Source organism: Acanthisitta chloris, unplaced genomic scaffold (assembly GCF_000695815.1).
Source record: "Acanthisitta chloris isolate BGI_N310 unplaced genomic scaffold, ASM69581v1 scaffold20783, whole genome shotgun sequence".
Taxonomy (NCBI): Eukaryota; Metazoa; Chordata; class Aves; order Passeriformes; family Acanthisittidae; genus Acanthisitta; species Acanthisitta chloris.
Genome location: NW_008664544.1, coordinates 29,374 through 43,026, shown reverse-complemented (window position 1 = coordinate 43,026; position 13,653 = coordinate 29,374). Strand labels below are relative to the sequence as shown.

At 49.3% G+C, this 13,653-nt stretch overlaps 1 protein-coding gene across 2 annotated transcripts in view; it reads left to right on the top strand.

The window, feature by feature from the left end:
- Window positions 1-13,653, top strand: part of MAPKAP1 (mitogen-activated protein kinase associated protein 1) — a 44,889-nt gene that overhangs the window by 24,666 nt on the left and 6,570 nt on the right. The window contains exons 5-6 of one of the 2 annotated variants that reach the window (XM_009071407.1): window positions 5,469-5,609; window positions 10,116-10,253. In XM_009071407.1, coding sequence (XP_009069655.1) covers window positions 5,469-5,609; window positions 10,116-10,253 — 279 coding nt within the window. The remainder of the gene's footprint in view (window positions 1-5,468; window positions 5,610-10,115; window positions 10,254-13,653) is intronic. The other variant, XM_009071406.1, reaches the window with a different exon arrangement.

Here is a 13,653-nt window from a genome sequence, read left to right as displayed (position 1 = left end):
CTGCTCTCAGCCAAGCTCATGCTGCAAACAGCCAGAGTAAGAGCCTGGTTCAAGTACCAGAAAGGTTTTTCTTTCTGTGCAAAGATTAGACCTTTCCATTGATGCTTTTTGGCCATAGCAACCATACTTTATCCCAGAATTGCAACAGAGCATTCCCAGAGCAGCTCCTGGTTCCAGTGGTGAGTAACAGCCTCTGCTCCCAGTTATGGAATAGCAGAGGTGAGACACAGCACCGTGAGCTCCCAGAGCTATGGCACTGCTGGGGCTGAGATTGGCACTCACAGATCTGGCTGCCACTCTCCACAGGGTGGGAGTTGCTCCCAAAATATTCCTGATGCTCCTAGCTCTTTTCTTCATAAAGTGGTTCTAGGAAACTGTACGAGAGACCCTGCCAGGAGGGAGCAGGAGGCTGTGCCCACAGCAGCAGGAGCAGGGAGGGGGCAGGGGGCTGTGCTGAGGAAATGGAGCAGTTCTGACCTCACTAATCGAGTTGAGCTCTTCCACAAGCCAGAATTCCCTGATGTCTGCATCCCACCTATTACTTTTGTATCGATTTTTAATCTATGAAATGATGCACACTAGTCATACTTTCATGGGTTTTGCCTGTGATTTAAAATAACATTTTTTAACCCAATCTCTGTAATTAAAAGTGCATTGTATATGCTGTAATTTTAACATATTTTCATCTGTGGAGGAATCCAGGCTGTGGCCTGTGGCTGTCTTCACTGCAGGTCTCTCTGGTGAGTCTCGGAGTTCAGGTTGCACCATGAGCACAGCAGTCAGAAGCTGTACGGAGTGTGGCAGGAGGCAATAAGCCTGCTCTGCTCCAGGACAGCCTTGGGGCCTTGGCTCAAAGTAAATGTCAGTCACAGTGTCGAGGAGACGCTTTCCCTCAATTCTGTGAGCTGCACCACTCCCCTCCCAGGCCAGGGGACACCAAAGCAAGTCCTGCTCTTCCACAGAGCATGGAGAGGTGTGGGATGAATCCCCGAGGCTGCCAGGGCAAAGTTCCCTTATCTGGTGAGCTCTCCAATGCTCACTAAGCAAATTGATGCCCATCTAAGAGCATGACCTGGAGCCTCACTAGGATGGGGAATCCCATGGCAGAGAACACCCTGGGCTGGATCCAAGGGCTCCCCAGGCTTCCTGAGCTCCTGGTGCTTCCCCAGCCACCATCCTTCCCATCTGCAGTGGCCTCACTGCATATGTGGTGGCTTTTCATCCCACTCGTGGGTGCTGTGTCCATCAACCAGTGCCTAGCACATGGAGAGCGAAGGCAGAATGGACTCTGGTGCTCAGGAGTAAGTCCTGGCTCTGGTCTGTTCAAGGCTGATAGGAATCCAGGCAGAATAATAAACACTTCTGTGGACTCTGCCTCTTTTCTGAGTGCTCTCTGGGCCCAGACTCGAATAAGGAATGTAGGAGAAGTGTTATGTTTGTTGTTTCTGCCCCCCCAGATGGGTGAATTCCGAGTGCCCCTGTACTGTCCCTGCTCAGGGATGTGTGTGGACACCCAGGCAGTTGTCCTGCACCAGAGAGGCTCAAGGACAGGACAGTGTGTGAGGGCACTCAGAGCTCCTGCCCCATGCACAGCCTGGATCCCTGTGAACAGTCAGAAATGGGATTTCGAGGGCTTAGGAGCTATCTTCGGCATGGCAGTAGAACAGAAATATCGACAGTTTTGCACTATTAATAGAATAATGGCTTGGCAATCCTATCACCAGGCTGAAATCTTCACTTAGTGCATTCTGTCTTGATTTGAAATACTTTTAGCTTTGATATGCCAGTCAGGAAAAGCTCAGTTGTAACAGCTATTGCTTGTAAATGTGCTCTTCATAGTCTCCTAGGCATTTAGGAATATATGTATGGATGATGCCAAGCATGAGCTGGGAAATAGCTGCCATGTTCCTCGGGGCACACAGAAAGTTTATATTTCAGGGTATTGGATGAAACAAAAAACTTCCCGTTATTGAAAAATATGTATGGAGAGTTCCCCTTTCCATCCAGCATTTGCTAATAGCATTCAGGCTAATAAACTGTGCAGAACTTGTAACTCGCACCAAGATTTATCTGGAGCTGAGAGCTGCACTTTGTACTGTGAAGTGCCTTTACGTGTGGCAGCAAACTGTTCATGGCTGATTTGGTTTTATTCCTGCCATCTTACTTCTGGAAAGTTCCTCTTTCTCCTTCTATCATTAGATAGTAATTAGTATTCAGGGGAAATTGGTCTTAATATATTAAAATTGTTTTAGTGCCTTTAGACCTATAACAAAGCCAATGTCTTATTGGAAAATGTAATTGGGGGTTCTGTGTATGTAATTAATTGTATTGCAATTAAGAACTTTCATTAAGCAATATTCTAGTACATTAAAGTAATAAGGGACATTTTTGCAGTGCAGTTAACTTTGTATTTTGTTGTTTTATCAAGGAAACACAGGTTCACTTGCTCCTCAGCAGGCTGCATGTGGCATTTCAATACTCTGGTATTCCTAAGGTGTCTTTTTAGTGTCTTCTGGTGCTGGCAGGGTTCCTGTCAGAGGAGGCTTCAGTTTTAGCTGAGTCCCTGTCTGAGGAGACTCCTTGCGTTTAGCCAAGTCCCTGTTGGAGGTGGCTCCAGGGTTAGCTCAGTGCCTGTTGCCTTTCCAAGCAGAGGCTTTCCCATTCTGGAGCCAGGCTGTGATCTCCACTGCACACACCCTGACAGGTAAATCCCTGACAGGTTTGTTCACAGCTGCTTGCATGGGGAAGTGGTTTTCGTGGGCTTTCCCCCAGTCCAGGGGGAGGTGGCCCTGCCCTCACTGCCACGTGCAGTAGAGCACAGAGACCTTTCTGGCCATGAGTGAGCCCTGTGCCAGGTGCTGTGGGTGGGTTTGTCCCCACAGGGCACTTCTCTGCTGTCACTGGTGCCACTGCTCTTTCCCCTGCCCCTCTGAGTCCATGTCCTGCCACCCTCAGGCACAGGATCAGTGTAGTGGAGCAGCTCCTGGCTGCTCTCCCAGGGGCAGCAGCTCAGAAATCCTGGGAAGCTGAACCCATTCACAAAGCTTCATGAAACAGCACTTGGTGCTCCTGCAGCTCAGGCAGTGACAGGTGCTCAGGTGGCAGAGTAAGTGGTTTTCCCTGGATATGACCTGGCAGGCTGCAAATTGTCTTTCTCATACTTCTGGTTCGGGTGTGTGAAATCTGAGAAGCCTCAGCATGACAGCAACTGTGTAGGGTTGTCACAGTGTCCCCCATGCCATAATTCCAGGTGGCCAGCATGGCTGGAGCAGTTCAGGGCCAGGCAGGAGGTGGAGGCAGAGGGACAGTGTTACCCACAGGGTGTCCTGCAGATCCTGGTCCTGTGAAGTGTTCTGACCACATTTGGCAGGAGGTGCAGGAGGGAGGTCAGTATGTTGCCACTTTCTGTGTTGTTCCTGAATTCCTCATCGCTGCTGATGCTGTTTGGCTGTTGGTGCTGACACTCCCTCACAGGTACCCCTGGAGCCCCAGCATTGCCGTGGCAGGGGCAGCACATGGCACCACACTCCCCTCTGTGTCCTAGCAGGGCTTTGTGTGGCCTCCCTGCCCAGCTCCTTACCAGCACTGACCCTGGTCAGTGTGGTCCTTCCCTGTCCAGCCGTGTCCCAGTCTGTCCCAGTCTGTCCCAGCCCCTAGGGGATGCCCAGGTTTGACTGCGTGTCCTGCCGTGCCCATGTCCCAGCACAATGTGTTCTTGTGACCCCACACAGCAGGGACAGGGCTGCAGGGGCACATCCCTGGTCTCCACCAGGGGACAAGGGTCCTGGCTGGCTCTCATGGCAAGGCATCCCATCCTCCTGCTTCACTTCAGACACTGCCATGCCACAGTCTTTCAAGGTGCTTTTAAGTGCACCAAAAAGTTTGACATATCTCAGTGTATCTTTGGAGTAGTGCAGCATGAGGGTTTGACATGATACATTATGATAATCCATAGTATAGAGACATTAACACAGAGGTCTGTGACAAAATGCATTGTAATGTCTCGGAAGGAGCCATTACAATTTATCTTGTCATTCTGGAGCATGGAGTGGTTGCAGTGTTAAGATGGCTCTGCATAAATTCACATGGAGACTGTTTCATTTGATTTTTGGAATCCTTTCAAGTCGAGTGGCACAGCCCAATTTGCAGCTTAACCCTTTGGTGTCCCCCAGAGGAACGTCTGCAGTGTGGGGAGGACGTGGCACCAGAGAACTGTGAACGTCTGTGACATGGGAACCTCCTGCTTTGTCCTCTCAGTGTGGATTTTGGCTCACTTAACAGCAGATGCTCACCTTGCCTTGATGCAGACAGGGGAGATGTTTACCACAGGCTGTGCTGTTAGCACAGAGACAGGGAATGTGGTGCAGGAGTGTTCCCTGCTCAAGGGGAGCTCCTCTTCTCCACCTGCCCTTGTCCTGCTGGTGGCCACAGTCCCCACAGTTTCCCATGCCCAAGCAAACAGTGTGTCCCTCAGCAGCTCTAAATCTCCCTGTTCAGAGGGATCTGCTCCTGCATCAGCAGTCTGTGTTGGACACACATGTCAGGGCTTTTCTCCCTGGAGCTGTGGCCTTTCCTGGCAAACCACTCCCTTGTCACTGGGACCCAAAGATGGGAACCCACCACTGCTCCCCTGCAATCCCTGGGCAGATGGGAATGTACCCTCCCAGCAGGAAAGGTCAGCACGGGGAGCATTAGTGTTGGCTGCTCTCAAGTAAAATCAGTACTGAAACCTCAGAGAAGTTGGTACCTGCTTTGCTGGAGCTTTAAGACCTGTACTAAAATTCCATCATCTTATCTTCCCGTTATTAAAATTTCAGCAAAATATAAAGTTTTCATTAATTTCCTGCAGCAAATTTAGTTCTCTGAACTGGCAGTTAGTTCAGCTTTTAGGGCTGCATTAGCTGGGATATTAAACAAAAAGTGTCACTCCTCAGCATCTCCTGTAAGAAGCTAAATCAGTTTTCAAACATATTTATACCACTTTATCTGCAGCATCTGAGTGTCATTTGAGCTGAGGTGCTTTATTAGCAGCTGGCACCGAAACTGCTCTGCGCGCAATTATACTTCGCATTCCAGTAATGTTGGAATTGGTGTTAATCCAACGTCATAAAACGTAAAAAATCTTTAAAGTCTGTTATATTTTTTCAGTAATTGGCTTTTTGGCTTAATGAGATGTTACCTTTTATAAAGGCAGTACCCACCAGTGAACCAAGCCTGGCCTGGTCAGCGCGGGTGGCACCGCTGGGCCGGGGCTGCTTTCTGTTCACGGGCTGTGTCCTCCTGGCACTGCCTCGGGACCTGCACACAGTGCAAACAGCTCTCACCCTGTCCTCAGTGCCTCAGTGGCTTTGTCCTGGGGTGGCGGGAGGAGTTCTCCCTCAAGACACAGCCCGGAGCGTTCGGTTCCACCGCGGGCCGAGCGGGCACCACTTTTCAGACCCGTTCATTGCTGTCACCTCGTCCTGCAGGTTCAAGAGGAGAAGAGGTGTCGGAGGAGGACCCACAGATCGACATTGCCACAGTCCAGGACATGCTCAGCAGTCACCATTACAAGTCCTTCAAGGTCAGCATGATCCATCGGCTGCGGTTCACCACGGACGTGCAGTTGGGTAAGTCAGTCCGTGCCGTGCCGCGGGGAGAGCGGGTCAGACCTTTGGCATCTCCAGCACCTGGCTGACATCTCATCTCAGGCTCTTGGGAACCACTCGTCATCACCTTGGTCCATTTTCTCCTGAAGCATTTGGAAGTGCTTCTAGCATTTCAGTGGTTAAAAAAAAGCTGCTTTCAGTTGAAAATAGTTGAGTATTTTTATTACCCCAATCAGCTAGCACATGTTTCTCCTGAGCGAAGGCCATTATTTAATGACCTCCTCTCTTTTTTCAATCTAGGCTTCCTAATGGAAAGCTTCTTGCCAACTGTTTTGTTATTTTTAAATGAGGCTTTGCAAAATTGGGAGTTATTGGGTTTTTCCTTTTCTGAGGCTGAAAGATTTTAACAACCAAGTGGAAATTTGAGGTGGAACAGCATAAACCGACCGTTTTCTAAAGGTTTTCTGTTGTCCTTACTGCCTTGCTGAATGCTTTTGCAAACCCGAAGGCCAAGGGCTGACAGAATCCTGAATTATAAAAGGCCCATTACTGCTGTAAAGTGATTGAATGGCTTTTTATCTTTGTGTTTAAATTGTGGAAATTTGATTAATGATGCGTCGGGAGGTGACCTGTGACATCCTGCAAATACCTTCCATACAGAAATGATTCAGCAGTAAAATATTGAGTGCCACAATGTTTACAAAATGCATTTATTGGGCAGGTTCAGTGGAGTTGTTACATTTAAGCTGTACCAGTTCCCGTTGTGGTGTCAGTGCAGTCTCCCCATTCTCGCCTCCCACGGCACTCGGAGTGCTGTGCCCAGAGCTCAGAGCTGAGCTGCCCTGGTTTGGAGTGAGCTGTCTGCTTAAGGCAGGATTTATCTGCTGCCCCAGAGCAGGGCAGTGCTGGGCGCTCGCCGCCGCGCCGCAACTCTCAGTGTGATAGTTTGCTTCCAGTGAAGTTTGACTCACTACGTCTGGGAAGTGTCAGAAATGAGATCTTGAAAAGGTCATGACAGATCACTAAAGATAAATGGTTAAGGGAGAAGAGCTGTTAAATGAAACAAATGGCTTAACTTGTGCAGCAGTGGAGGAGCTGACCCTGCCCAGTGCTGGAAGGACCATAAAATTTACCTTTTATAACAGTCTGTGAACCTGTGTGGTTTGATGGCACTGACAGTGGGGGGGTTGGAGTCTAATTACCTTCTAAAATCAGAGGAAGCCACAGTGGGGTGTTCAAGGCTTGGGCAAATGTAGAGCATCACGACCCTTCAATACAGTGGAGGAAGTGTGTGTTGCTGTGGTTCCTCCTGCATCTTCAAAGGCATTAAAAGGTCAGCACTGGTGCTAGGAGCTCTGAGGGGCTGTTTGGGTTGGGCTGCTGAGTGCTGTGTGTGACCTGTGAGTGTCAGGCTGCTCCTCATGCCCTGAAATGGGAAAAGCCAGGCTGATTTTGGGGTTTGCTCATAGTATCTGGTCTGGGAGCTGTTCCCTGGCAGTTGGATGAGGACCAATTGCAGAGACTTTTCTCTAGCTGTTTTGTGCCATCAGTTTTACATCACATGCCAGAGCAGGTCGGCTGATGTGAGCCACTGGAAGCCACATGGAAGGATGTTTACGTGTGACAGAGCCCAGAAATGGTGGGGAGAGCCCTCAGTGTAGCCCCTCAGCCCTCCCTGCAGGTAGGACACACGTGTGTGTTGGAGCAGGTTCTGCCTGGGGGTTTGATTCAGCTGTGCAGAGAAGGGAGTGATGTGTGAACTGCGCTTGTAGTTACTGCTTGCTACTGGCACCTTTCAAAACCTTTTCGCTGCTTTGGGGCTGATCCTTGAATCTGAGACAAGGTTTACCAAAAACATGGGAGTAAGTCTGATGTTCTGCACAGTGTGCAGAGCTCTGTAGCGAAGAGCAGTCCGTGGGTGACTGTGGGGGGAGTGCCCAGCCCTCTGACTGGTGGTCAGGGTGGCAGTTTGAGGTTTGGAGTCCATGTTCCACCCCATATCACTGGGCAGTGCACATACAGCAGCACTCTCAGCAGTCTCACAAAGGCTCTAGCATGATGTGGAGGAATAAGACACATTTGCTCGTGTATCACATTAGCAGAACTAACAGGAGCATATTGTCTGGGAAAATGACTGCTGGCAAGTGTTTCAGGAAGGGGGGGCAGTTGCAGACCCCAACAAAGGAAGCAAGAACAGAACAGTGTCACTGGACCCAAACATCGATGACATCTCTTCTGATAGAACGGATGAATTAAAAAGCAGTAGGAGCAGCATTTTTACTGGGTTTGGAGTATGAGTGATCTGTGCTGCGAGACAGAGACTGCAGGAGCCACAGACACAATACTGTTTTGATTTTAGGCTTCAACACATCCAGATTGTGAGAACAATAACAGAAAAAAGACAACATTCTTTGTCAATGTGCTCTCGGATGTGGGTGAGCCTGAGCCAGCGATGTGGAGATACAGAAATAATGGATGAAGTATACAGGACAATTTGCAGATAAAAATAATAGAAGTTAAAGTGTATTTTACATGATAAAAAAAAGATGAAAGAGGAGGAAGTCTGTTCCATCTGAGATGGTTACAAAATGGTGAAGTAGCCTCTGCTGAGAAGATTGATGCAATGGGGAGTGACCTTGGCTTGGAGCAGGAGCTGGTGATGTATGTATGAGCATCTCGCTGCTAAATGGACCCAGATTTGTAGCACTAATATACATGGAAGCCCAGAACCAAACTCAGGATGGCAATAAATCAACAGCCACTTTGGGTGTCATTTCTGGTTTATATTCCACTATTGTTCTATCACTTTAATTCATGTCACTATCATCTGTTCATCTGGAACAGTTTTATATAATTTTCCAGTGGAGTTACCTGACAAATCCTATCAAATTAACAAGGTGTATTAACAGTATTGACTGACTGTGAATTCTGAAGTTGCAGGACCAAACAGTGAAAGTGTTTTGGGGATATGTCCAGGAATGATGCTCTTGAGGAAGGGATGGGGAACAGCCCTCACACACAAAGAATTTGCACCTTTATTTTTGGAACTTCCCCTGACTTTTTTCAGTGAGAAAAGAAGACTTTGTGCCATCAAATTCCTTATTTTGCTCAAACCACAGCAAATGCCATTTGGAATAATTAACCATTCCAGTGAAATGCCAACACTGATTTTAAATAACCTGTCCAAAATTAAATCACCAACCCAAATGGGCTCCAGATACAGCCTCAGCCTGCTCAGACTGGTGAGTTCCAGCAGGCTGGCGTTAATTGGGCTCTTGGTACAATGCTAATTGAACTGTGGTCTCTACCGTGACGTGTGTTCGGTGACAAAGCACATTGCTGGATTGATGGGGAGTGAGGGTGACCTGGTGTTGGGGTAGGGGCTGCAGTGAGACCCCCTTGGGTCCTGCCCTATCCTGCCCCTGTGCATTGCAGGGAACACAAACAGATGTGGTTTGCAAACTCAGCTGGCCGTGGCCAGGCTGTAAGAAATACCAGGTGGATTTTGGAGAGCTGGTGAGAGCTGTGTGTGGCATCTGGCGGTTGTTTTGGTCACAGCTCTCAGAAGTTTCTTCATCAGCTCCTTTAGTTTTCTTGAGCTTCAGATGAGCCAGGTGAGATATCTCATGAGGTGTCAATGGGGTGGCTCTGTCAGAGTCAGACCCCTCAGGAGGGTTCTGGCTGTATTGCTTCCTCGTGTTGATGCCTCATGAGCTTCATCTGTAACTTGTGACCGAAGACACCTCAGTGTTTTGGAGGCTCTGCACACCTTGGTGCAAAAAGCTCCCTGGGAAGTTCGCTCAAGTGTGTGAGCAGCTCCTGAACAGGTTCCCACAGGATGCTCCTTGCCCTCCTCCTGTCCTGGCAGCATCCCGTGGGAAGGGCTGTCCGTAAGGTGTGGGGGGTGAGAAGGACTCACTGTGCTCCCACTCCGAGCGCTGCGGCCTCAGGACTGCGCCTGGCACCCGTGCCAGGAGCCACACGAAGCCTCAGAGCTGGCTCTGGGGTGCCAGCAGGGTAGGAGTACCCTGGAGTCCCTGGACACCTTTGTCTGGGGGGTCTGGGCAGCGCTGGGAACGGAGCTGTCCCCATGCAGGGGCAGTGTGTGCTCTGGGGCTGGAGCAGGGTGAGCCCAGAGGCTCCGGCGTGAGCTGTGAGCAGATGGAGTAGTGGTGGTGGTGATAGTGTCTGTTACACAGAGCAGTGGGGGTGGAAAACCAGCACTATCTTTCTATAAATCTCGCAGCTCGTGTAGCTGCTGCTTCCAGGAGAGCTCTGTTGGCGCTGGGAAGGGTTTTCTCTGTGATATTTCTTTCTTTTGGTATGCTTATGCAGGGGGATAAAATGCAGATTATCAATGCGGTTTGATAACCATTTGCTCTGGTTTCCAAAGCTCCTGTGCTTTCAGAAAGCCCAGAAGGGCAATATCCCCTCAGCCCATTTAAGATTTATAAAGTGTGTCAAACGGCTGATATGAAATCGGTTAAACAGATCACTGTTGTGGCTCTCTATTCTTTCTCATCTCAGGTATTTCTGGAGACAAGGTAGAGATAGACCCTGTTACTAATCAGAAGGCCAGCACTAAGTTTTGGATTAAGCAGAAACCCATTTCAATCGATTCTGAACTCCTCTGTGCCTGTGACCTTGCGGAAGAAAAAAGCCCAAGTGAGTAGTCCTTTTTATTTATGTTCTCTCTCCTCTCCCTCCCTGGATGTGCTGGATGTCCAAAGAATTATTGCTACCATGTCCTTTTCTTTCTCTAGGTGTATTTTATTCATTACAGGATGTTTTTAATCTGACTCGATGCTGTTACAGAGAACACACGTAAACAGACACACGTTTTACGAGTGTCCTTTGGTGTTGCTCTCAGCTGATGGCATCGCTCAGTGTCTCTTGCCACTGCCACACGGTGGGAGCACTGGCCCTGCCTGGCTCCTCCAGCCCCTCAGCCCGCCAGGGAGATCCACTCTTCCACACAGAGGCAACGGTTTTGTACTTTTTAACATTCAGGCTGGTTTTCCACAGTCCCTGGTGCAGCTGAGGATCTGAGCCGCACAGTGAGTGTGAGCTGGGTCTGCCCCAGCCGTGGCTCAGGGTCTCCAGGCACGGAGGTGCCGCTCGAGGTTCTGCTCCGTGGCAGAGCCCACCAGGCTGTGATGTCCCAGCTCACAGCTTCACCCCCAGCTCAGGGCTGGCTGCTCAGAGCACAGCTCCAAAGCCAAGGGCTTCTGCGTGTTGTAGCAGTGGAGTAACAAGAGCCTCTGGGAAATTTGTTCCCAAAGGTGTGAGATGGGCCCTGGGGGAGCCAGGCAATGTCTCCCAAAGTGGAACCGTCTACTCTCAAACAGTGACTGTGGTTCAAAGGCTCAGATGGGTTTTATTGCACTTGTGCCTCTGCAGGGTAGGGATGCTGGTATTAAGTACTTATCTGCAAGGTGACAGAGAGGGAGAATTATGTGATACATATTTACAGAGGTAATGATCTGTTGAATTCTCTTGGAAGAGTAAATTTATGGCTGCCACAGATTTTATCAGCAATTATTGAACTATATCCTTCTCTCCTTCATTACCCCTTCCTACTTCCCTGTTCTTGGTCTAGACATTGTCTTCCTTTTCTGTCTCTCCAGCAAGATTTTGTGGTCCTTGGGGAGGCAGGAGCCCAAGGAGAAGGTTCCCCAGTGACCAGGTGGTCAGTAATGCCTGAGGGGCAGTTTGCACTGGCAAATACTGGAACAGCTCTGGGTTGTGGCCACATTTCATGGCAAATGCAAACCCCTGAGGTGATAATACTGTGCCCACAAAACCAGACTGTATTTGAACAGCCAGCCTTGAACCCTGAAGTTCCCACTCCTGTCACACAGGACACCTCGCACTGAGTTCTGCCAGGATGGGGCTCAGCCCCCCAGCAGCACCTGCTGCTGTGGGACACTGTACCCAAACCCTGCCTAGCAGGAATCCCAGCCCCAAACACAGCCCTGGTGCAGAAGGGCAGTGCCTGCACGTGGGGACCACTGAGTGAGGAGTCACAGTGGCTTTGGAGAGGACATTAACAGGTGACAAAGGCAACTGTTATGGTACTCAGGGGTTTTCACGTGACCATCATAAACTTCTCTTCCTAAATAAGTGTTCAGCACAGTTCCAGAAGGAGAAAATACTTCCTCCTGAAACTGCTGACCTTCTCCCAACTCACTAAAGATGTTCCAAAAGTCATTATTTTAGGCCAGGAGAAGAGGCTCGGTGTGACACCTCAGAATGATGCATTTTGGGGAGCCGAACAGCAGATCAGTATCTCTTGAATTTTAAATGGAAAAAAAGTTATTTTAGTAGCATAAAGGAATGAAACTCACTGTATTTCACAAGTTTTGTCTGTGATTTTTATCAGCGTGGTGATGTATGTTTGTAGCAGAGTTTACATCAAAAATTATTCCCAGATCTTCCTTGAATGAATTATTGCAAAGAGAGGCTGAGCACAGATAAGGTCTTTGAGTTCTGCAATATATTTTGTTTTCATGTTTTTATCTCTCATAACACAAACATACTCCAGCTCCTCTTCCAGGAGTGCTCTGCACACACTGCTGGTCCTGCTGCCCCTGGCTCTGGTTTGGGGCTGCCTTCCCTCCCACTGAGCCTGGCTGTGCTGGGGCGGGTTCTTGGAGCTGGAGGAGTGAAGGGTTTGCAGGAGCCTCCAAACACAACTGTACTTGTTAGCAGGGGCAAGGGACACTGGGAGTGGGGGTTGAGTGCTGGGAGCTGTACCTAGGTGCTGTGCAGAGCTTTGTGCTCCTGAACAGACAGGACTGTGCAGCAAAGGTTTAGTGGCACGCGTATGTGTGTTCAGGGACTCAACAGCTTCCGAGCTGATGTGGTGGGAATGTTTGCAGAGGGCTCAGAGCTGTTCTGGGCTGAGCGTTCCTGTTCTGTGAGTTCCTAGGACTCGGAGCTGCCTCAGTGAGGACAGAAAATGGGAGCAGAAAGCTCTGGCATCGCCTTCACCATTAGTGGGGGCTGAAGGCAGGGAGGGCTGGTGGTTTTTGTTTGCCCTTGTGGTAGCCCTGGGTCAGCATTTGAATTCTGATGTGTAAATTAAATCAGACTCCCTGGATTCAGAGCGAGGGAAGAGGTAATGGCGCTGCTGGCTCACCCTGATGCCATTAGAACCTGAGAACACTGGGCACAAACAGCTTCTTTCAATCAGGTTCGGCCTGACGATCATGAGAGATTCTGAATGCTCTGAATCCTGAAAGGAAGCATCCTATCATGGAGAAATAGGATTTAGGCCTTAATAAAGTAGTTGTCATTTTTATAGCTGAAAAGGGCTTTGTATCTCAATTAAGTGTACATAATATAAAGTCTTAAGGAAGCAACATAATGCGTTTAATGCAATTACATCCCTTTGCAATAGTGTAATTTAAAGGAAATCTGATTCTGGTAATGTCTCTGACATTACTCGGACAGGGAAGAGCTTCAGTGTCACTGCCTGTGTGCCATGTCCGAGCGTGGGGATGGACACTGCGTCCTGCACCTGCGGGACAGCACGCGACACCCGCCGAGCTCTCCCGCCGCCGCGCCCCGCGAGCTCAGGAACGGATTTGGGTGATGAACTGAAGCAGCATTCACTGTGATCCTGCTTTTTGTTTTCACACAGCAGAGACATCTCAGTTGCTAGGTCAAAACACCCTCAAAGTGGAGGTAAGTCTGAACAAAGGTGTTCTGTAGGTCACGGAGTATGCGGGTAACTCGGGGCTGGGATTTAATTGCCGCTTTGCACCCTGCAGCTCGAGATTTCCTTTAAATTCTGATTCCATTGTTGCACTGGAGCTTAACAGAGTGTTAACCTGGTAATAGGCACAGGGCCTCCCCATTATACGTCTCGCTATCGAGCGGTTCTGCATGGCTAGTTAAAAAAGATGGCAAGAAGATTAATGAAAGGTGCGAGTACAGAGGGGGCAGGTACCTCGGCGAGACTTCCAGCCAGGAGATATTAGAGCTGAACCAGAGCTTGGCTTTTTCTTTATCCCATGACCTTTGAACCTGCCTCGCTGTCGAGAGCTGCCAGCCGCGCCGA